General features: G+C 42.7%; 1 protein-coding gene across 2 annotated transcripts in view; it reads left to right on the plus strand.

Annotated features, from left to right (window-relative positions):
* The window catches only part of rnf24 (ring finger protein 24), a 159,651-nt gene that overhangs the window by 17,901 nt on the left and 120,304 nt on the right, over positions 1–21,446 (plus strand). The window contains exon 1 of one of the 2 annotated variants that reach the window (XM_067981984.1): positions 1,508–1,648. The exons of the other annotated variant lie outside the window; for it this stretch is intronic. Within the exon in view, the coding sequence (XP_067838085.1) occupies positions 1,521–1,648 (128 nt within the window). The 5' untranslated portion in view covers positions 1,508–1,520. Of the gene's footprint in view, positions 1–1,507; positions 1,649–21,446 lie in introns of those variants that run through there. 2 annotated transcript variants of the gene reach the window in all.

Raw genomic sequence — 21,446 nt, forward strand, 5'->3', positions numbered from 1 at the left:
TTTTTGAAAGCCACGATTGATTCTGCATCCACCACCCTTTCAGGCAGCGCATTCCAGATCATAACTATTCGCTGCGTAAAAAAAGTTTTTCCTCGTGTCGCTTTTGGTTCTTTTGCCAGTCACTTTAAAAAAATAACCTGCTTCGGCCGGGAATCAAACCCAGAGCTCCCACGTGGCAGAGCGAGAATTGTACCCCTGAGCCACCAAAGCTCACAATGGCTTTGGAGTAGGACTTGACCCCATAACCTTCTAACTCAGAGGTGAGAGTGCTGTCACTGAGCCACGGCTGACATGGATGGAATGCGACCTGGCAGAGTCAGGAACCGCTGGGAGAAGTGGCACCAGTTCGTTGCCCTGATAAGGCTGACCACAATATCGCAAGTGGCGGCGTGTTCTCGGGACATGGGCGACACAGGCAGGGTCACATTTATTGCCCATCTCTAATTGCCCTGAGAAGGCTGACCATATAATTTGTAAGTGACAGAGTGGTGAGAGGATTTATTGCAGCCTGCCTCGCACTTGGAATGGAAATGTTATCAAATGCTTCAATGATTTTCCATCCATGAATTTCGATTTGGAGAGTGCATTTCAGGAAAGCATTGCAATTTCCCGAATTGCACTCTGCGTAATCACCCCGATTGTGTTCAGTTTTAGTCAACCATTCCCCTCCCTCATTCCATTTGTGGAGGATGTACTGGCTTTGGAGCAAGTCCAGCCATGATAATATCTGGGTAATAATCAGGATAATATCTGGGATAAAAGGAATAAGTTGTGGAGAGACTGGGAAATCTGGGTTATATTCCCTGGAGATGAGGAGGTTGATCTTATGGAGGTATTTAGAATAATGAAAGGAATATCCAGGGGAGATGGGGAATAATTCTTTCCTCTTAGAGATATCAGGAACCTGCCAAGATTGCAGGAGAGGAATATTTACCTTATAATGGAATTAGAGCTAAGCTCATTAAAAGCAAATTCAGAATAATTTATTTTTCACGCAGTGGGTGAGAATGTAAAATGCATTACCTCAGAGGCCATACATGCAGATAGATACTTGCGAAGAAAATGTGCAATGAAATGGAATTAAAATGGCAAGGTCTACCACAGCTAACAAAATGATTGAGCAGGCTCGATGGACCACATGACCTACTCCTGTCCTAATCAAAATCAAGTGTATTATGTAGAAGTCATTTCACACCAACAGCGTAAATAGAAAATTCTACACAGCTGCTATGTGATATAACAGTCAAACAGCAAGTGTTAGCTGCCGTGAGTCGTATAAATTTATCTGAGTGAGACTGGTGTGATAGTCTGTTCACTTAATGGTCTTTTTCTGTGATGTGTTGTGTTTGTATTGTCAAAATCTGGTTGGTGAGGAGAACAGACTTGTTCCACACTGGCAGACACTGAGGTCATGTGACGCATTTGTTGTGGCACGTGGGATACAGGCAGTCATCAGTGACCTCTCCCGAAAATAAACTGAGAGCAGAGCAGAGTAGCAACCAGTTCAGAGAGAAGCAGGGATGCGAAGGAAGTCCAGCCCTACAGCCCTCTGGGATATCCACGCTCCTCCTATTCTGGCCTCTTGCGCATTCCTGATTTTCATCGCTGCACCACTAGCGGCCGTGCCGTCAGCCATCGAAGCCCTAAGGTTTGGAATTCCCTCCCTAAACCTCTCTGCTTCTCTACCTCTCTCTCTCCTCCTTTAAGTCACTCCTTAAAACCTACCTCTTTGACCAAGCTTTTGGTCACATGCCTAATATTTCTTTATGTGGCTCAGTATCAAATTTTGTTCGATAATGCTCCTGTGAAGCGCCTTGGGGCGTTTTTACTACCTTAAAGGCGCTATTTAAATGCAAGTTGTTGTTGTTGTTGAGTCAAACAGATGGGAAGAAATGTAGGTCATAAAGTGTAATATGAGAAAGGAGTTCAGCAGAGGGGGAGAAGCAGTGTGGAAAACCAAATGAATTAAGTTTGAAGCGAGGAGTAAAATGATGCAAATTTCTGCAAGCTGTTTTCTTTCTTTTGGCATCTGTTTTGATGGTTATTTTGAAGGTGATGCTGCAAATGGGGATATAGAGAAATGCAAATAGAGGGCCACATATCCAAGTTTGCCGACGATACAAAGATAGGCAGCATTGTAAGCAGTGTAGATGGAAGCATAACATTACAGAGAGATATTAATAGAATAAGTGAATGGGCAAAACTGTGGTAAATGGATTTCAATGTAGGCAAGTGTGAGATCATCCACTTTGGACCTAAAAACGATAGATCAGAGTACTTTCTAAATGGTGAAAAGCTCGAAACAGTGGAGGTCCAAAGAGACTATGGGGTTCATGTATATAGATGATTAAAATGTCATGGACAGGTACAGAAAATAATCAAAAGGGCTAATGGAATGCTGGCCTTTATATCTAGAGGACTGGTATACAAGGGGATAGAAATTATGCCATAGCTAAACTAAGCCCTGGTTAGACCACATCTGGAGTATTGTGTTCAGCTCTGGGCACCGCACCTTAGGAAGGATGCATTGGCCTTGGAGGGTGGAGCTTGGATTTACTAGAATGATACCAGGACTCCAAGAGTTAAATTATAAGGAAAGATTACACAAACTATGGTTGTAGTCCCTAGTATTTAGAAGTTTAAGGGGTGATTTGATCGAAGTTTTCAAGATATTAAGGGGAACTGATAGGGTAGATAGAGAGAAACTATTTCCGCTGGTTGGGGAGTCCAGGACTAGGGGACGTAGCCTAAAAATTAGAGCCAGGACTTTCAGGAGTGAAGATGGGAAACATTTCTACACACAAAGGGTGGTAGAAGTTTGGAACTCTCTTCCGCAAACGGCAGTTGATGCTAGCTCAATTGTTAATTTTAAATCTGGGATTGACAGATTTTTGTTAACCAAAGGTATTAAGGCTAAGGCGGGTATATGGAGTTAGGTCACAGATCAGCCAGGATCTCACTGAATGGCAGAACAGGCTCGAGGGGCTAAATGGCCTACTCCTGTTCCTATGTTCCTATTAGTGAGGGAGCCTGGGAATGTGCTGATTAACTGCTCTGTGTGTAAAAATGATTTCCTTCTGCCTTGTCTGTGCTGTAATAGAGCAAGCTTCCTTTCTCCAGACTCTGTTACCAGTTCGTCTTCTCCTGCCACAGTTAACTGCAGTGATCAAATATTTATACAGCTCTTGTGGCTGATTTCCTAATGCACTCAGGGCTGCATTGCTGGTGTGTTACATGGTTTGGTCTATTTATTATATAACTTTCTTACTAGGGCAGTACACGGGGCTCTGTGAAATCGTGTGGACCTGAAACGCTCTATGAAATATCTGTTGTTCAGGTTCTCTGCAGAAAAGGTGAACTTCATACAGAACATGCGACTCAACATCATATTTCACTCATGGGCCAAACTGTTCAAAAGGAATAGTAGGATAGTGATATAGTATTGTGTAAAACACATGTTTATATACAAGGAGGATGTGAAATTGGGCCAGTTGCCTCTGCCATTGTGAATTATATTGTTTTTATCTTAATCTCCTTGAATTTTGCAAATTTCTCTCCTCGATAGGGGGCGGTGACTTGTACTGAAGTACACGGGCCGATCGTCCTCCAGTACCTCCCAACTGCCTATTACTCATGCATGAGCTTGGATAGGATTGACAGACTATTCAACTATGGGGGGAGCATTCACAAACCCAGTCATAATCGCCCATTGTTCGCACATGTGCACTTTTCCCACAGGGGTCACTGGAGGACAATCAAGAGCAAAATCTCCTGCTGATTTCTACTCCCTTCCAGTCAATGCTGTAGCCCAACTGTGGCATCTCCACTATCGCCAGCTCTGCATGGACCAGGGATTGAACCTACAACCTCTCTTGTATGTATGGCTCAGTACCAAGCTCAAAGGGCACTTACCCACTTGGCTGTAGTGGGAAAAGCCTCCTTAGGCACAGCATTCAAATGCCTTGGTTCTACACTTTGGAACTCCCTGCTGAAACTTCTTCACTCCTCTCTGCACGTTTAAGAACCGCTTAAGACCCATCCCTTTGACCAAGCTTTCGGCCACCCCTTCTAATTGCTCCCTATCGGTTCGGCATTCACGCTGTTCACCGCTATTTGTCAAGTGCCTTGGGACGTTTCTTTAGTTAAAGGCGCTATTTAAATGCAAGATGGCGGTGGATCTGATACATAATAAAATTAATGGTTTGTTGTAAAAATTCACAAACCCCAGCTGGTCAGCCTCCAGTGCAAGACAAACTTGGCCATAACGTCCAACATGGCAGGTCTACTGTGACGTCTTCAGAGCCCATCCATGCCAGGATCAGAGCCTGGCCTAAAACCTCTCTAACACTGTGATTCCCTCTCTTTCACTTACACAGTCGAACTATTGGGAAATATCAAATATCAGCACATTTCTAATCATCCATTTCCTCGTGTTTATTGGCAGTCTCTGACATCCTGCATTGTGGCTTGATACACACCTTCACTGCGGGGAAATTAATAGGAAACTGTTAGGCAGCATTATGCAACTCACAAGAGCACACTCACTGCAGTTAATGGCCTTGCACTGTGCAGCTCCTTGCTAAAGCTTTTACAAAGCTGACTTGAACAAGAGAATGGTGTATTAAGGATTCCGATTTAGCTGCCTGTTGTACACTTCTCCCGATTTTCGTTCCCATTGAAAGAAAGAAAGAAAAAGAAAGACTTGCATTTATATAGCGCCTTTCACAACCTCAAGAATCCCAAAGCGCTTCACAACCAATTAAGTACTTTTTTTTAAGTGTAGTCACTGTTGTAATGTAGGAAACACGGTAGCCAATTTGTGCACAGCAAGATCCCACAAGCAGCAATGTGATAATGACCAGATAATCTGATATTTGGTGGTGAAGTTAATGGAAGAAGAAGTGGGAGAGATGTATAACTGGTGACCAATCCAATATTGCCCGTTTTACACTATCCCTCAAAGTTAAAATTACCCCAGAGAGTGAACATCTTTGGATCCTTTTGGGCACACATATTTTTGCTGTTGTTATTGATTGACCTGCATGTCTGCCATCCTGTTATTGTGGCTTATTTTTGTTCATTGCTAATGAGTCTGCCCTCAGATACTAATGAATGAATGTGGAAGCTTGTGGCTGCAGGCTAACAGAAGAAATCACCTCAATCCCACGAGGAAATTGAGGCAGAAAAATACTTACAAAAAAATAGACACGGAAAGTGCCCTCGTCCCAAAAACCATTGGTGCTGCTGATGTCAAAAAGACCGTGGAGCTCATTTCCGATTGCATTTGCAACTGGCGGGCATTGGTTAACCATGGTTGATAACTAGTAGACTTGGACACAACCTGCACTTGAAGGGGAGATTCCCAGCAGTTGCTCTGTAATTGCAGACTCCTCATTCCAGTTGCCCCCAGCACCCTGCCAGTGCTGCTGCTTTGTTCCAGCGACTCTCTGCTCCACTATCAATGCCTCTCTTAAGTATTGTTCCAAAATCCATTTCCACTTTTGCTGCGGTGTGTGTAGATGATCTTAGTCCCAGGATCTGTCATCTGGAAAATGAAATGACAGTAATGTTTTAGATTTCCAGGAGCAATTATCTTTTGTTAACCAGCAGGTGCCTGTCAGGATTCTGTGAGTAGAACTCAAGTATGTTGCCTGGTCTATTGATTGAACAACCAGTTTTCACTGAGTCTGATCTAAAAAAATAATGATTTTTTTTCACAGAAGCAGAGTAGGGCCAACCAATTACTTTGATTCTTTTCCCTCACACAAAGCAGTGACTATGTTAAACTGTTTTAATACAAGTGGCAGTGGTTACTGTGGTTTTAAAAAAAGTAATGAAAATAGAAAGCTGTTTGGAGAAAACAGAGGAAGAAAATCATTAGGGAGCATTTTAGAAATGCTCCTGTATGGATTGCCCTGTGTGTTTTGGTGTTGATGCTCATGTATTGTTCTGTGTTTTGGTGTTGATGCTCATGTATTGCTCTGTGTTTTAGTGTTGATGTTTGTGTATTGCTCTGTGTTTTAGTGTTGATGTTCGTGTATTGCTCTGTGTTTTGGTGTTGATGTTCGTGTATTGCTCTGTGTTTTGGTGTTGATGTTTGTGTATTGCTCTGTGTTTTAGTGTTGATGCTCATGTATTGCTCTGTGTTTTAGTGTTGATGTTCGTGTATTGTTCTGTGTTTTAGTGTTGATGTTCGTGTATTGCTCTGTGTTTTAGTGTTGATGTTCGTGTATTGCTCTGTGTTTTAGTGTTGATGTTCGTGTATTGCTCTGTGTTTTAGTGTTGATGCTCATGTATTGCTCTGTGTTTTAGTGTTGATGTTCGTGTATTGCTCTGTGTTTTAGTGTTGATGTTCGTGTATTGCTCTGTGTTTTAGTGTTGATGTTCGTGTATTGCTCTGTGTTTCGGTGTTGATGCTCGTGTATTGCTCTGTTTTGGTGTTGATGTTCGTGTATTGCTCTGTGTTTCGGTGTTGATGCTCGTGTATTGCTCTGTTTTGGTGTTGATGTTCATATATTGCTCTGTGTTTTGGTGTTGCTGTTTGGGTATTGCTCTGTTTTGGTGTTAATGTTCATGTATTGCTCTGCGTTTCGGTGTTGAGGCTCGTGTATTGCTCTGTTTTGGTGTTGATGTTCGTGTATTGCTCTGCGTTTTGGTGTTGATGTTCGTGTATTGCTCTGTTTTGGTGTTAATGTTCGTGTATTGCTCTGCGTTTCGGTGTTGAGGCTCGTGTATTGCTCTGCGTTTCGGTGTTGAGGCTCGTGTATTGCTTTGTGTTTTGGTGTTGATGCTCATGTTTTGGTGTTGATGTTTGGGTATTGCTCTGTTTTGGTGTTGATTCATGTATTGCTCATGTTTTGGTGTTGATGTTTGTATATTGCTCTGTGTTTTGGTGTTGATTCATATATTGCTCGTGTTTTGGTGTTGATATTCATATATTGCTCTACCTGTTTTGGTGTTGATGTTTGAATATTGCTCTACCTGTTTTGGTGTTGATGTTTGTATATTGCTCTACCTGTTTTGGTGTTGATGTTTGTGTATTGCTCTGTGTGTTTTAGTGTTGATGCTCAAGTGTTTTGTCTGTTTTCTTGTCAAAACCCGTGTATTGCTCTGTGTTTTCTTGTCAATGCCCGTGCATTGCTCTGTGTTTTCTTGTCAATGCCCATGTATTGCGCTGTGTCTTCTTGTTAATACCCGTATGTTGTTCTCAGAGTTTTGGCGTCAATGCTCACAGTATGCACTTTATTTTAGATGCTCATATTTATAGCTTGAATTGATGCTACAGTTTACTCTTTTTCCTTCTTTGAAACTGGGATAGAACGTTTAGTTTACTGCTTATAGATAGGTCTAAATTCATGACTTGCACCAGGGTATGGAGGAAGTGTGGAATGACCTTCATTTCATGCTGTGCTTAGACCCAGAAAAGTCTTTTATCTAGTCTTGGAAACGCCCATGCTCCCCCTTCCCCTTCACATATCTATATCCTCCTAAAAAAGAAACTTTGGGCACGTTGACATTTTAAAGTTTCATTTCTCATACCATTTATCATTATAAGTACGACTGCCAAATAATTGTCAAGTTTGTGCCAAAATCTAAACAGTTTCATGCTTTGGATCCAGTTCCTGCATGGGTCTGGTTTGAGGTTGCAAACTCCACTTCACGGTTTTAAGGAGGGCTGGGGAATTATCTGGTTTTTCTCTTTCCTTTTTGCCACGTCCTCTCTTGGCAGCCAGGGATGGAAAATGTATTTCAGCCAAGAAATCTGGCTTCACTGATGCTTTGTGATCCCTGGACAGGAGAAGCAGACGCAATGTTATCAGACCATCCTTAATGTCACCAGACGATCTGTAATATCATCAGACAAATCATAATGTCACCAGACGATCTGTAATATCATCTGTGCTTTGACCCGCTAGTCGGGTTGCCAACTCTCCAGGATTGCCCTGGAGTTTCCAGGAATTAAATTTTAATCTCCAGGACACTGCTGCAAGCAACACAGGAGAAGAATCATAGAGGCAATAAAAAATAGTGTTCTAAAAAAAATTTCTTTGAACACTTTTGTTCATTAGTTAGAAAAATATTGCACATGGGTAAAAAGCCTGTTTGACTGACGGTCAAGAATCATCCTATTGGGTAATGAACAGTCTATTCACTTTCCGATTGGTGTAGGAAGGCAGTGCACCATGAGGATGGACATGTCAGGTGGCCAATGGCAAGAGTGTGAGGGCGGGACGGTTGGAGGCAAGAGGTCATGTGATGAAACCTCCAGGAATATATCCAACCAGAGTTGGCAACCCTACTTGCTATTGGTGGAACATTGGATTTACATGAAGTGTTTGCAGAATGATCCCAATGAGCAGTCCTGAGACTCTCGAGAATTAACGTCTATTGTTGGCTACTTAGTGCAGTGAATGATGACTCCACAGGTGGAAAGCGGACAGTTTTTGTGGTTTAACAGAAAGTAGAGAGGTATGGGTTTGTTACTGAAATCTTGCGGATTGGTTTAAGGGACCAGTTCTGGAAACTGCTCGGGAGGTACATGAATCAACAGCACTCAATGTAGGTCCAGTGCTGCGGTGCACGGCAGAATCATTTTGTCAGGTGGATGTAAAAGATCCTATGGCATTATTCCAAGAGGAGCAGGGGAGTAGTGCCAGGACCAACATTCATCCCCCAGTCAACATCACCAAAAATAGAGGAACCTATCATTCCTACATTATAACAGTGACTACAGATCAAAAGTATTTCATTGGCTGTAAAGCGCTTTGGGATGTGCTGAGGTTGTGAAAGGCGCTATGTAAATACAAGTCTTTCTCTCTTTTATTCATCTCGTTTGCTGTTTGTGGGATCTTGACGTGCACAAGTCTGCTGCCATGTTTGCCTGCGTATCAGCTGTAACTGATGGGGTTAGATGAAGGAGGGTGGGAGGAGGCTTGTGTGCAACATAAATACCGGCATGGACCTGTTGGGCTGAATGGCCTGTTTCTGTGCTGTACATTCTATGTAATTCAATGTAACTGTACTTCAAACATAATCCATTAGCTGTGCAGCACTTTGGGATGTGATAAGTGGCTATATAAATCTACATAAGTTTCTTTGTACTCCTCCTGATTGGCATTTGGGGCCAATCTGAGTGAGATCTTCTGATTATCAATTAAGCCCTCTCACTGGTCTCATCGTTGAAGTCAGAGCTGCTCCCAGTTGTATGTAGACACCCAAAATGGCCGGCCTTCTTCCCTCTACCTGTTCTATAGTTATTGAATGTGTAGGCATTTATGGTGCCATAAATATAAGATAGTCACAAATAAATCCAATAAAGAATTTAGGAGAACCTTCTTTACCCAGAGAGTGGTTAGAATGTGGAACTTTCTCCCACAAGGAGTAGTTGAGGCGAAGGGGAAGCTAGATAAACACATGAGGGAGAAAGGAATAGAAGGATATGCTGATAGGATTAGATGAAGTAGAGAGGGAGGAGCCTCGTGTGGAGCAGTTGGGCTGAATGCCCTATTTCTGTCCTGTAAATTCTATGTAATCTATTTAAATGCCGGTGGGAAACTAAGGATGGGGAGAATGGAATACTGCAGAGTGGAGGTCCATAAGGAAACAAAAGGAAAATTGAAACGAAGAATACATTTACTTTAAGTGAACTTAACAGAGCACACGAGGTGGGGCCCACACTGGGTTATCATTTTCAATTCTGGGACCTGTAGTTGCATCCAGCCCAGTCCAATCAATGAAGAGCCCTCTTTCTTCAGCTAGAAAGAGTAGAGATTAGAAGAATTTAGCCAGCCCCAATCCAGTTCCAAGTGGGTATTAAAAAAATACGCTCATAATTTTGAACTTAAATTGACAATCTCAATAACAAAGCAGCTGAAACAGGAAATAGAAACATCCCAGTTATGCAGTGGGAGCTGTGTAGCGCTGAGGCTCGTTTATTCCTAGTCACACCGTGCAATACTTGGAATACTCTTGTGGTTAAAACGTTGTCCTAATGTATTGTAAGAAAAAAAAATATACTGAAAAATAGAAACTTTGGACAGTTAGCGGCTGCGAATATACTTTGGGGCAAGGTTTTTTTAAATTGAGAAATTTAGATGAAACACCCAAGGCCTGTCAGCCTGGAATCCACCGAGGTTGATAATCATAGGAGACAAGACCGGGCTTAACACTAAGTTATTTGTTGTTAAGTGATGTAAAGCTTGGGTTTTTACAGACTTGTAGGTTGTGAATTGAAGGGAAGAGTGAGGTAAGTAAAGAGTTTCATGGTTTTCACCAATTCCACATAGAATCGTTACAGCACAGAAGGAGGCCATTCGGCCCATCAAGCCTATGCTGGCTCTTTGTAAGAACAATCCAGTTAGTCCCATTCCCCAGCCCTTTCCCCATAGCCCTGCAAATTTTTTCCCTTCAAATATTTATCCAGTTCCTTTTTGAAAGCCATGATTGAATCTGCTTCCACCACCCTTTCAGGCAATGCATCACAGATCATGACTACTCGCTGCTTAAAAATGTTTTTCCTCATGTCGCCTTTGGTTCTTTAATCACCTTAAATCTGTGTCCTCTGGTTCTCGACCCTTCCGCCAATGGGAACAGATTCTCTACTTTATTTAAACCCGTCATGATTTTGAACACTTCTATCAAATCTCCTCTCAACCTTCTCTGCTCTAAGGAGAAAAACCCCAACTTCACCAATCTGTCCACATAACTGAAGTCCCTCATCCTTGGAACCATTCTAGTAAATCTTTTCTGCACCCTCTCTAAAGCCTTCACATCCTTCCCAAAATGCGGTGCCCAGAACTGGACACAATACTCCAGTTATGGCCAAACCAGTGTTTTATAAAGGTTCAACATAATGTCCTTGCTTTTGTACTCCATGCCTCTATTTATAAAGCCAGTGGTCCCCTATGCTTTTTTAACCTCTTTCTCAACTTGTCCTGCCACGTTCAAAGATTTGTGCACATATACCCCCAGGTCTCTCTGTTCCTGTACCCCCTTTTAGAATTGTATCATTTAGTACAATGGTAATAATGCCCATCTCCGCCCCTGCCTCAGCTCATCTGCTGCTGAAACCCTCATTCATGCCTTTGTTACCTCCAATGCTCTTCTGACCAGTCTCCCACCTTCTACCCTCTGTAGGAATATAGGAACAGGGGTAGGTCATTTATTCTCTCGAGCCATTCAATTAGATCATGGCTGATCTGTATCTCAACTCCATCTACCCGCCTTGATTCCGTAATCCTTAATACCCTTGCCTAACAAAAAACTGTCAATCTCAGTTTTGAAATTTTTAATTAACCCCCAGCCTCAGTAGCTTTTTGGGGGCGAGAATTCCAGATTTCCACAACCCTTTGTGTGAAGAGGTGCTTTCTGACATCACGACCTAGTTCTGGTTTCAAGGTTATGCCCCTTTGTTCTGGACTCCACCACCAGAGGAAATCGTTTCTCTCTATCTACCCTATCAATTCCTTTGAGCATCGTAATTTAACCCTTGGAGTCCAGGTATCATTCTAGTAAATCTACGCTGCACTCCCTTCAAGGCCAATATATCCTTCCTAAGGTGCGGTGCCCAGAACTGAACACAGTACTCCAGGTGTGGTCTAACCAGGGCTTTGAATAGCTGTAGCATAACTTCTACCCCCTTGTACTCTAGTCCTTTAGATATAAAGGCCAGCATTCCATTAGCCTTTTTGATTATTTTCTGTACCTGTCCATAACATTTTAATCATCTGTGTACATGGGCCCCTAAGCTCTTTGGACCTCTACTAGTTTGAGCTTTTCACCATTTAGAAAGTTCTCTGATCTATCCTTTTTAGGTCCAAAGTGGATGACCTCACACTTGCCTACATTGAAATTCGTTTGCCACAGTTTTGCCCATCCACTTAATCTATTAATATCTCTCTGTAATTTTATGCTTCCATCTACACTGCTTACAATGCTGCCTATCTTTGTGTCATTGGCAGTCTTGGATATGTGGCTTTCTATCCCGTCATCTAAGTCATTAATAAATACAGTGAATAGTTGAAGCCCCAACACAGATCCCTGTGGGACACCACTAATCACATCCTGCCAATTTGAGTACCTGCCCATTATCCCTAATCTCTGTCTCCTACCACTCAAGTCAATTTCCTAACCAGGTCAATAATTTGCCCTCAATTCCATGAGCTTCAACTTTAACTGACAGTCTCTTATGAGGGACTTTATCGAATGCCTTCTGGAAGTCCAAATAAACAACATCCATTGACATTCCCCTGAACACTACTTTAGTCACCTCTTTAAAAAATTCAATCAGGTTCGTCAGGCATGACCCACCCTTTACAAATCTGTGCTGACTCTCTCTGATCAGCTGAAAATTTTCAAGGTGTTCAGTCACTCAATCCTTAATTATCGACTCCAGTAATTTCCTGACAACAGATGTTGGGCTAACAGGTCTATAATTCCCTGGTTTCTTTCTCTCACCTTTCTTAAATAGTGGAGCGACATGTGCACTTTTCCAATCTAAAGGAATGGTTCCTGAATCAAGAGAACTTTGGAAGATTATAGTTAGGGCAGCTGCAATGTGCTCACCTACTTCCTTTAAAACCCTGGGATGGAAACCATCTGGTCCTGGGGATTTGTCAATCTTTAGTGCCATTATTTTCTTCATTACTGTTAATTTGCTATGTTAATTATGGTGATTCCCCGTCCTTGATTAGTTTCCTTGGGGCATGCCATTCTCTTACTCTACTGTAAATACTGACGCAAAGTAATTGTTTAACATGTCCACCATTTCCTTATTTTCATTTACAATATCATCATTATCAGTTTTTAAGGGGCCCACATTACTGTTGACCACCCTCTTTTTCCTAATGTAATTGTAAAAAAAATTTTCAGCATCGACCTGAAACGTGAACTCTGTTTCTTTCTCCACAGGCGCTGCCTGACCTGCGAAATATTTCCAGCATTTTCTGTTTTTATTTCTAATATCTCTTTATGTGGCGCAGTGTGAAATTATTGTTTGATAACACTCCTGTGAGCCTTGGGTTGTTTTTATTACGTTAAAGGCGATATATAAATGCAAGTTGTTGTTTGAGGGTCTGGGAAAGAGTGAATTAAAGTAGGAGACAATGTGTTGAGCATTGATTGTCAACATGGTGAGGTGGAAGGGATGGGGGAGGGATAGACAGTGTTTGATGATCTCTTTAGAGTTTGGGAAGAAGAAAGTTAAGAGTAGATCTGACCATAGTAACAAAATATCACTAAAATAAAGGAAATGAAGGTTGGAATGGAGGGAGAGAAGCTGTCAGTACCGGAGAGAAGGAATGGCTGCCAGACGACAAGTTTTGTAAATATTTTTTGCTGTAATTGGTTAATTAATTTTGAAGCTGTTCAAGGTTTTGTGGCTGGTGAGTCCCAGTGAGTGTAGAGCATGCTTTCAGTTTCCTAATTTGATATATTTTTACTATCTGACTGAATCACACACTATTGCTTTGATGTGGTTCAGTAAATGACAGGGGAAGTGTAACTGAAGTGGGATTTGCCTCAATGTGTGGGAGTTTGTTTTTATGGTTGTTGGACTGAGCAGCCAAGCGAGAGGCTGAAATCTATACGGAAATCAAGGGAAAGGCAACTAACCTCAGGATGCCTTCTACTAATCGGGCTTTCAAGCTTCAATATATATGTTGATAGACAGACGTTTTGAGCTCATTTAATTAGACACAGGAAGATCGATTAGTTTAATTAAACAAATTAGGGGGCATAATCTTAGAATAAGGGGCTGCTCTTTCAAAACTGAGATGAGGAGAAACTTCTTCACTCAGAGGGTGGTAGGTCTGTGGAATTTGCTGCCCCAGGAAGCTGTGGAAGCTACATCATTAAATAAATTTAAAACAGAAATAGACAGTTTCCTAGAAGTAAAGGGAATTAGGGGTTATGGGGAGCGGGCAGGAAATTGGACATGAAGCTGAGTTCGGATCGGTCAATGCCCTGTGGGTGGCGGAGAGGGCCCAGGGGCTATGTGGCCGGGTCCTGCTCCGACTTCTTGTGTTCTTTAGATTTGTGGTTGGGATCAGATCAGCCATGATCTTATTGAATGGCGGAGCAGGCTCGAGGGGCCGATTGGCCTACTCCTGCTCCAATTTCTTATGTTCTTATGTAAAACAGTGCAACCATTTCACAACACAAATGGTTTCAACCATTTCTGTGTTTTTCTTTTTGTATGACGTTTTTCCAAATGATTCCAAGTATTGTTGGAGTGGAGACTGTTGCCCACTGAGATATAGTCCCAAAGGCAGCCCCTTACTGGTACCTCAAGTCGGTGGCCATTCTTCATGTGTGAGTCTTGACAACGAGGGACAGCAGACTTAGATCAGGGTGGGGGATGGCCATCATATCCAAGACAAGATCAGCCAAACCCAATCATTTCCTCAACAGATATCCACACATCCGGAACTTCCCAGCAGAAGTTACTGGGTAGTAATCAGGCTGATGTGTTTGTGTCCTGGCCAATATTTATCCCTCAACAAACATCACTTTAAAAAAAACAGATGATCTGGTCGTATTTCATATTGCTACTTGTGGGACCTTGCTGTGCACAAATTGGCTGCTGCGTTTCCTACATTGCAACAATGACTACACTTCAAAAGTATTTCGTTGGCTGTAAAACACTTAGCGACATCCTGAGATCCTGAAAGGTGCTATATAAATGCAAGTTCTTGCTTTTTTAATGCACCACTACTTATCATCTATCATCACCTCTATCATCACCACAGCCGAGATTAACTAACTGTGTTATGGACCGAGAGTCAATCATGGGACCTTCTTGACCTGTATGAATTAGCACTACACCGAGCATTGAATTCACCCACTAAGCCATTCGAAAAGAGCCACCAATTTCCTTTTCTGGGGGCTGACCCCAGTAACAGCGTTGAGTTGGGGCACCCACTGTCAGTGCACCCATTGGGCGTGGTTGGGTTAGGGGGGGGAGGAGGGGGAAACAGCACATGTTGGAAGCAGACCTATACACTACAAATCCACCAGACACGATTATATTGGAGCTGCCACCTTTTGTCCAGTCCAAAACTGGACAGAGTGCGGGAGAAATGGGCGGCAAGTCGGCAGTGTGATTGCTCTCTGTGCCGGTCCGAGGCCCAAGCCAAAATCGGCGTTGAGTTCGCTGGTCAGGGCCTGATCCTCTGACACTGAGCTGGCCTGCAGGTAGGTCCTGGCAGGAAGGAGAAGCAAAGCCAAGAGGGGTGGGGGGGGGTGGGGGGTGGGGAGGGGCGGGTGAGCCACAGCCAGCAGGTATTTTTGGGTAGCCAGGAGGACCACTCCTGTCCCTTCTACCTCCACAAAAATATAACTTTGCAAACATTTTATGTCCGTTTTTTTGAGCAGCCACTGGCGGTCCCTTTAAGGACACTTAAGACCTGGTGCAAACTAGGCGGAATTTAGACCTGAATTTTGCATCGGGGTCCTACAACCAGCGTAGGACCCCGATTTGCATTGCAATGCACCTTCCGCCTGTTTCAGGCGAGCAGGCTGCTCGCCCATGTACAGGCCCGCCTGAATGTGGCATCAGACAGGCTTTGAGCGTCAATGGGGCAGCCGAGGTGCTCCCTCAATTTTCAGTTCCTGTTTTGCAGGCTCAAAAGGGACAGCCGCGAGTTGAATTTCTTCCTCGGGCAGTCAGTTGTGTGCATTCACGAAGGTGAGCTGGTTGCTCTGGTGCATACTGCAGTCAAATACTGGATGGGCTGGTTAAAACCCTGCATTAAGTTTGATGGAGTCCAGTACATATATATATATCTAGGGGTTTAAAGGGGTATCACTGTTTAATTTAAAGGAGCTATCCTGAATAGGGCATCATTGTAGCCATATTCAACTACGAACATCATCAAAATTTCTAAGTGCATTTCATCTATTTATTGTGAGAAAACAGCAACCATTAAGCTCTTAATCTCATTACTTCCCCATTTTCACCAGGCTCACAATCTTTGATATTACCTAAATGAGGGCAATGCAGCCGCACTTTCCCACGCCCCTTACACTTTGACCTTGTTTCCACAGTAACGCACTGTACCATCTAAATACTGCACCCATCTCTGTTCCTGACTGGAGCAAAGCAGGAGGAGAAAGTAACTCAGGGCGAGGGTGAAAAAAAATACATCTTTTTAAAATAAGAGTTGCAGGATCCAGATTGTGGCTGGAGACAATTCTATAATCTGTATTTTTGTAATGATCACGAGCAGATCAACAAGAATTCCAGCTAAGATCTAGATGTATTAGTTCGATAAATCCCAGATTAATAGTTTGATGTCTGCCAGTCCGTTTTAAAAAGCTTCTTGTTCTGGCCCAGTCAAGAGCCCAATGACTAGTGAGGGCACCTATAAGTCAGTGAGACACTCCATGTCACTTTTACAAAGAGTGCAAATGCAATTTTCCCTATCCTTTTCCGAATCTATGTATTTCATGTATTTAAGCCCAGCTGTAATTCCCTGGGTGCTGTCGGTGTAATGCAAAAAGAAAAGAAAGCAAGAACTAAGGAAAATGTTTTTGAGATACTGGATGGGCGAAAAATTGATAAAGAGGAGGTATTAGAAAGGCTAGCTGTACTTAAAGTAGATATGTCACCCGGTCCGGATGGGATGCATCCTAGATTGCTGAGGGAAGAAAGGGTGGAAATTGCCGAGGTACTGGCCATAATCTTCCAAACATCCGTAGATACGGGAGTGGTGCCAGAGGACTGGAGAATTGCAAATGTTATACCCTTGTTCAAAAAAGGATGTAAGGATAAACCCAGCAACTATAGGCCAGTTAGTTTAACCTCAGTGGTGGGGAAACTTTTAGAAACAATAATCCGGGACAGAATTAACAGTCACTTGGACGATGGTGGATTGATTAGGGAAAGCCAGCATGGATTTGTTAAAGGCAAATCATGTTTAACTAACCTGATAAAGTTTTTTGATGAGGGAACAGAGAGGGTAGATGAGGGCAGTGCAGTTGATGTGGTGTATATGGACTTTCAAAAGGCGTTTGATAAAGTACTGCATAGTAGGCTTATCATCAAGATTGCGGCCCATGGAATAAAGCGGGCAGTAACAACATGGATACAGAATTGACTAAGTGACAGGAAACAGAGAGTAGTGGTGAACGGTTGTTTTTCGGACTGGAGGGAGGTGTACAGTGGTGTTCCCCAGGGGTCAGTGCTGGGACTACTGCTTTTTTTGATATATATTAATGACTTGTTCTTGGGTGTACAGGGCACAATTTCAAAATTTGCAGCTGACACAAAACTTGGAAGGGTAGTAAACAGTGAGGAGGATAGTGATAGACTTCAAGAGAATATAGACCGGCTGGTGGCATGGGCGGACACCTGGCAGATGAAATTTAATGCAGAAAAATGTGAAGTGATACATTTTGGTAAGAAGAACAAGGAGAGTCAATATAAACTAGAGGGCACAAATCTAAAAGGGATACAGGAACAGAGAGATCTGGGGGTATATGTGCACAAATTGTTGAATGTGGAAGGGCAGGTTGAGAAAATGTTGAAAAAAGCATATGGGATCCTGGGCTTTATAAATAGAGGCATAGAGTACAAAAGTATGGAAGTCATGATGAACCTTTATAAAACACTGGTTCAGCCACAACTGGAGTATTGTGTCCAGTCCTGGGCACCACAATTTAGGAAAGATGTGAAGTCCTTAGAGAGGGTGCAGAAGAGATTTACTAGAATAATTCCAGGGATGAGGGACTTTAGTTACGTGGATAGACTGGAGAAGCTGGGGTTGTTCTCCTTGGAACAGAGAAGGTCGCGAGGAGATTTGATCGAGGTATTCAAAATCATGAAGGGTCTAGACAGAGTAGCTAGAGAGAAACTTCCCATTGGTGGAAGGGTCAAGAACCAGAGGGCATAGATTTAAGGTGATTGGCAAAAGAACCAAAGATGACATGAGGAAAAACGTTTTTACACAGTGAGTGGTTAGGATCTGGAATGCACTGCCCGAGGGGGTGGTGGAGGCAGATTCAGTCATGGCCTTCAAAAGGGAACTGGATAAGTACTTGAAAGTAAAAAAAAATTGCAGGGCTACGGGACTAGCTGGAATGCTCTTGCATAGAGCCGGCGCAGACTTGATGGATCGAATGGCCTCCTTCCGTGCTGTAACCTTTCTATGATTCTATGAACTTGCATTTATATAGAGCCTTCCATGACCTCAGGTTCTAACAGTGCAGTACTGTTGGAGTGACAGCCTAGATTTTTTGCTCAAGTCTCTCGACTAGGACGTGAACCCACAACCTTCCAACTCAGAGTTAAGCCTGCTAGCCACTGAGCCACAGCTGATGCTTATTCTAGCTCATTCCAGGCAGATATGTTGTCATTGAGCTAGCTCAGAAGGGAGTTCTCCCTCCCCTCTCCCCCTCCTCCCACCCAATTTATATCACATGTCGTGCTGTGATCTCCATGAATTATTTTTCCATATTTTGTGCATATTTTTTTCATACGTCTGTGTTAATTTGTGCAGGAGACACAGAGCTGTCAACTTGTTCCAAATTACTAACTTAGAGAAGTGATCTTGAGGCACAATGAATTCCAAATTCCACTGGAGCGATCCAGTTGTTAATTTTACTCTGGAGGTCTCGTTAGTGGAAAGTTGGTTCTGAATTGAATACTGCACCCCTTTAAGGCGGGATGTCGAACCAACAGCCTGTGGGCCATGTGCTACCTATGAACCCTAGGCAGTGGAGCCCAAGCAACTGGGGATCTTTTTTTAACTGGTTTGTCCTGTTTGAATTTTGTGGGCCTGGGGATTTGGAAAAGGCTGCTAATAGCACTGTTGTCCCATTGGTGGATAAAGCCTGAATCAGAACGTGAGCATCTGCAGCTTGGGATACATACGCATTAATGGGAATATTAATTTAAATTTTATACATGCCTCCCCCCCCCCACCGAGATTCTATGGTACTCACCCAGACAACCCTACGAAGACAAAAAGCTTGGACTCCAGCTTCAAATGTTTCAACGGGGAAGTTATGCTAATCTTGTTTAGCACCTTGGTTAGCCAAACTTGGAGTACTGTGAACATCTCTGGTCTCCATATTATAAAAAGGATATAGAGGCAGTGGAGAAGGTGCAAAAAAGATTTACTAGGATGATATCAGAACTGAGAGGTTATACCTATCGGGAAAGATTGAACAAGCTGGGGCTCTTTTCTCTAGAAAAGGGAAGATTGAGGTGTGACCTGATAGAGGTCTTTAAGATTATGAAAGGGTTTGATAGGGTAGAGGTAGAGAAGATGTTTCCACTTGCAGGGGGTGACCAGAACTAGGAGCCATAAATATTAAATAGTCACTAATAAATCCAATAGGGAATTCAGGAAAAACTTCTTTACCAGAGAGTGGTTAGAATGTGGAGCTTACTACCACAAGGAGTAGTTGAGGCGACAAGCATAGATGCATTTAAGGGGAAGCTGGAGAAATACATGAGGGAGAAAGGAATAAAAGAATATGCTGATAGGGTTAGATGAAGAAGGGTGGGAGGAGGCTCGTGTGGAGCATAAGCACTGGCATAGACCTGTTGGGCTGAATGGCCTGTTTCTGTGCTGTACAGTCTGTGACTGATGTGAAGAACCCTGATAAAAAAAAATACATTTGTTTTCCTTTCTACATTGTGCAGGGAGAACATTCCAGTTTCTAATGGCCCACCTAGTTGTTCTATTGGCCGAGCCCTTGATGGCTTAACATTACTCAATTGAGGGTTTAAAATATCTTCAGATTCCAAGATGGTGTGGTTGGTCACGTTACTACAGCATTGAGTTTCATGTCCTTTGACCTTCAGAGATATCCTGTCTTTCTGGAGGTCTTCCCAGGCTGTGTTTAAATCCAGACCCCCCTTTCCCTTTGAAATACCTCAGATTTGTTCTGCGGTCCCTTGAAGTGTTCAATAACCCCACAAAACCCTTTCTCGGTTTACTTTTCTCCCCAGATTAAATGATAAGGTTATTAGACATTCCTGTCTTGCAAGACGGAAATTCCTAGCAGTGCTGTACTTTTAGCAGTTGAGAGTAGCCACGTACTTAGTGCCTTTTTCATAGTTGTCCTGGCTGTTCGCCAGTCTAGTCCGTGTTGACGTTTTGAACTTAGCATTGCAAATGGCTGCCAGTTAGTACAACATTTTTTGGGGGGTTTCATTTTCACCGTAAATAAGTGCCGATATCAGGGCCAATTACAATGGCAAGTACTAAACTCTCTCTATAATCGGTCCAAAGAAGAGTGATCTATTTGACTATTATAAAGCCTTTCTACCCGGATTGCTTCCAAGAAAAGGAGAACACTTTTTGGAATTGTTTGGGTTTTCCATTTATTTTGTGATAATATTATGACGCTGCTTTTAAAAAAAACTTTTATTGGGACCTCAGGATAGAGTTAAAAATACTGTGCTACAGTGAACACTGCGGACATCTGGGGCATGAACTTAACAGCAATGTGATCCTATCAGCAAAGCCTGACTGATGGCATATGCACACATATAGATATATATATATATATAGAACAAGACTTGTTTCCAAAGAGTAAGCATGCTGTATTTCTGATATGCTTCTTTTGCAGGTTTTCCATTGAGTTTATTTTTAAAGCGAATTTTGAGTTAGAAATAGAAAGGTCTGAAGTCGTTTTGATCTTCACTCGGTGATGAGGTTGCACACAAAACCACAAAATCACAATAAATGAGGAACGGCCATTTGGCAAAAACTTAGGCTGGGAATTTCCACAGGGATTCTTCCGATCAGCAGCAGCAACTTTGGCGGATGATCAGTGGAAACCCCGTTTAAGGGGTTTATCCGGGGGATGATTGGGAACCACCCCCCTCCCCAAGGAAATCCCCACGATAGTCATCCCCTCTCCCTCCCCACCCCCCCCCCCCCCAATCACAGTATCCAACTATACCTTAAATAATGAGATTTTTGCCTCTGCTACCCCACCCAGCAGTCCATTAGATCTGTTCATCACTCTTTGGCCTACATGTTTTGCTCTTGGCCTAGTATAGACCTCAAAGGTTCGTGTTGGTTTTTCAGCAAATTAAAACCCGCTGTTTGTATCCAGTTTTCCAAGATGAGCTTCAGGTTCCCATTTGGACAACTGCAGGGAGCGTGCTAATAGTGAGAATGGAAAATTGCATATGAACGAATATAAAGGGGTGGGAACAATTAAAGAATCGTAGAATGATACAGTACAAAAGGAGGCCATTCGGCCCATCGTACCTGTGCCGGCTCTTTGAAACAACTATCCAATTAGTCCCACTATCCTACCCTTTCCCCATAGCCCTGCAAATTTTTCCCTTCAAATATTTATCCAATTCCCTTTTGAAAGTTACTATTGAATCTGCTTCCACCACCCTTTCAGACAGTGCATTCCAGATCATAACAACTCGCTGCACAAAAATATTTCTCCTTACCTCGCCTCTGGTTCTTTTGCCA

This window comes from Heptranchias perlo, chromosome 1, assembly GCF_035084215.1.
Source record: "Heptranchias perlo isolate sHepPer1 chromosome 1, sHepPer1.hap1, whole genome shotgun sequence".
In the NCBI taxonomy this organism is placed as follows: Eukaryota; Metazoa; Chordata; class Chondrichthyes; order Hexanchiformes; family Hexanchidae; genus Heptranchias; species Heptranchias perlo.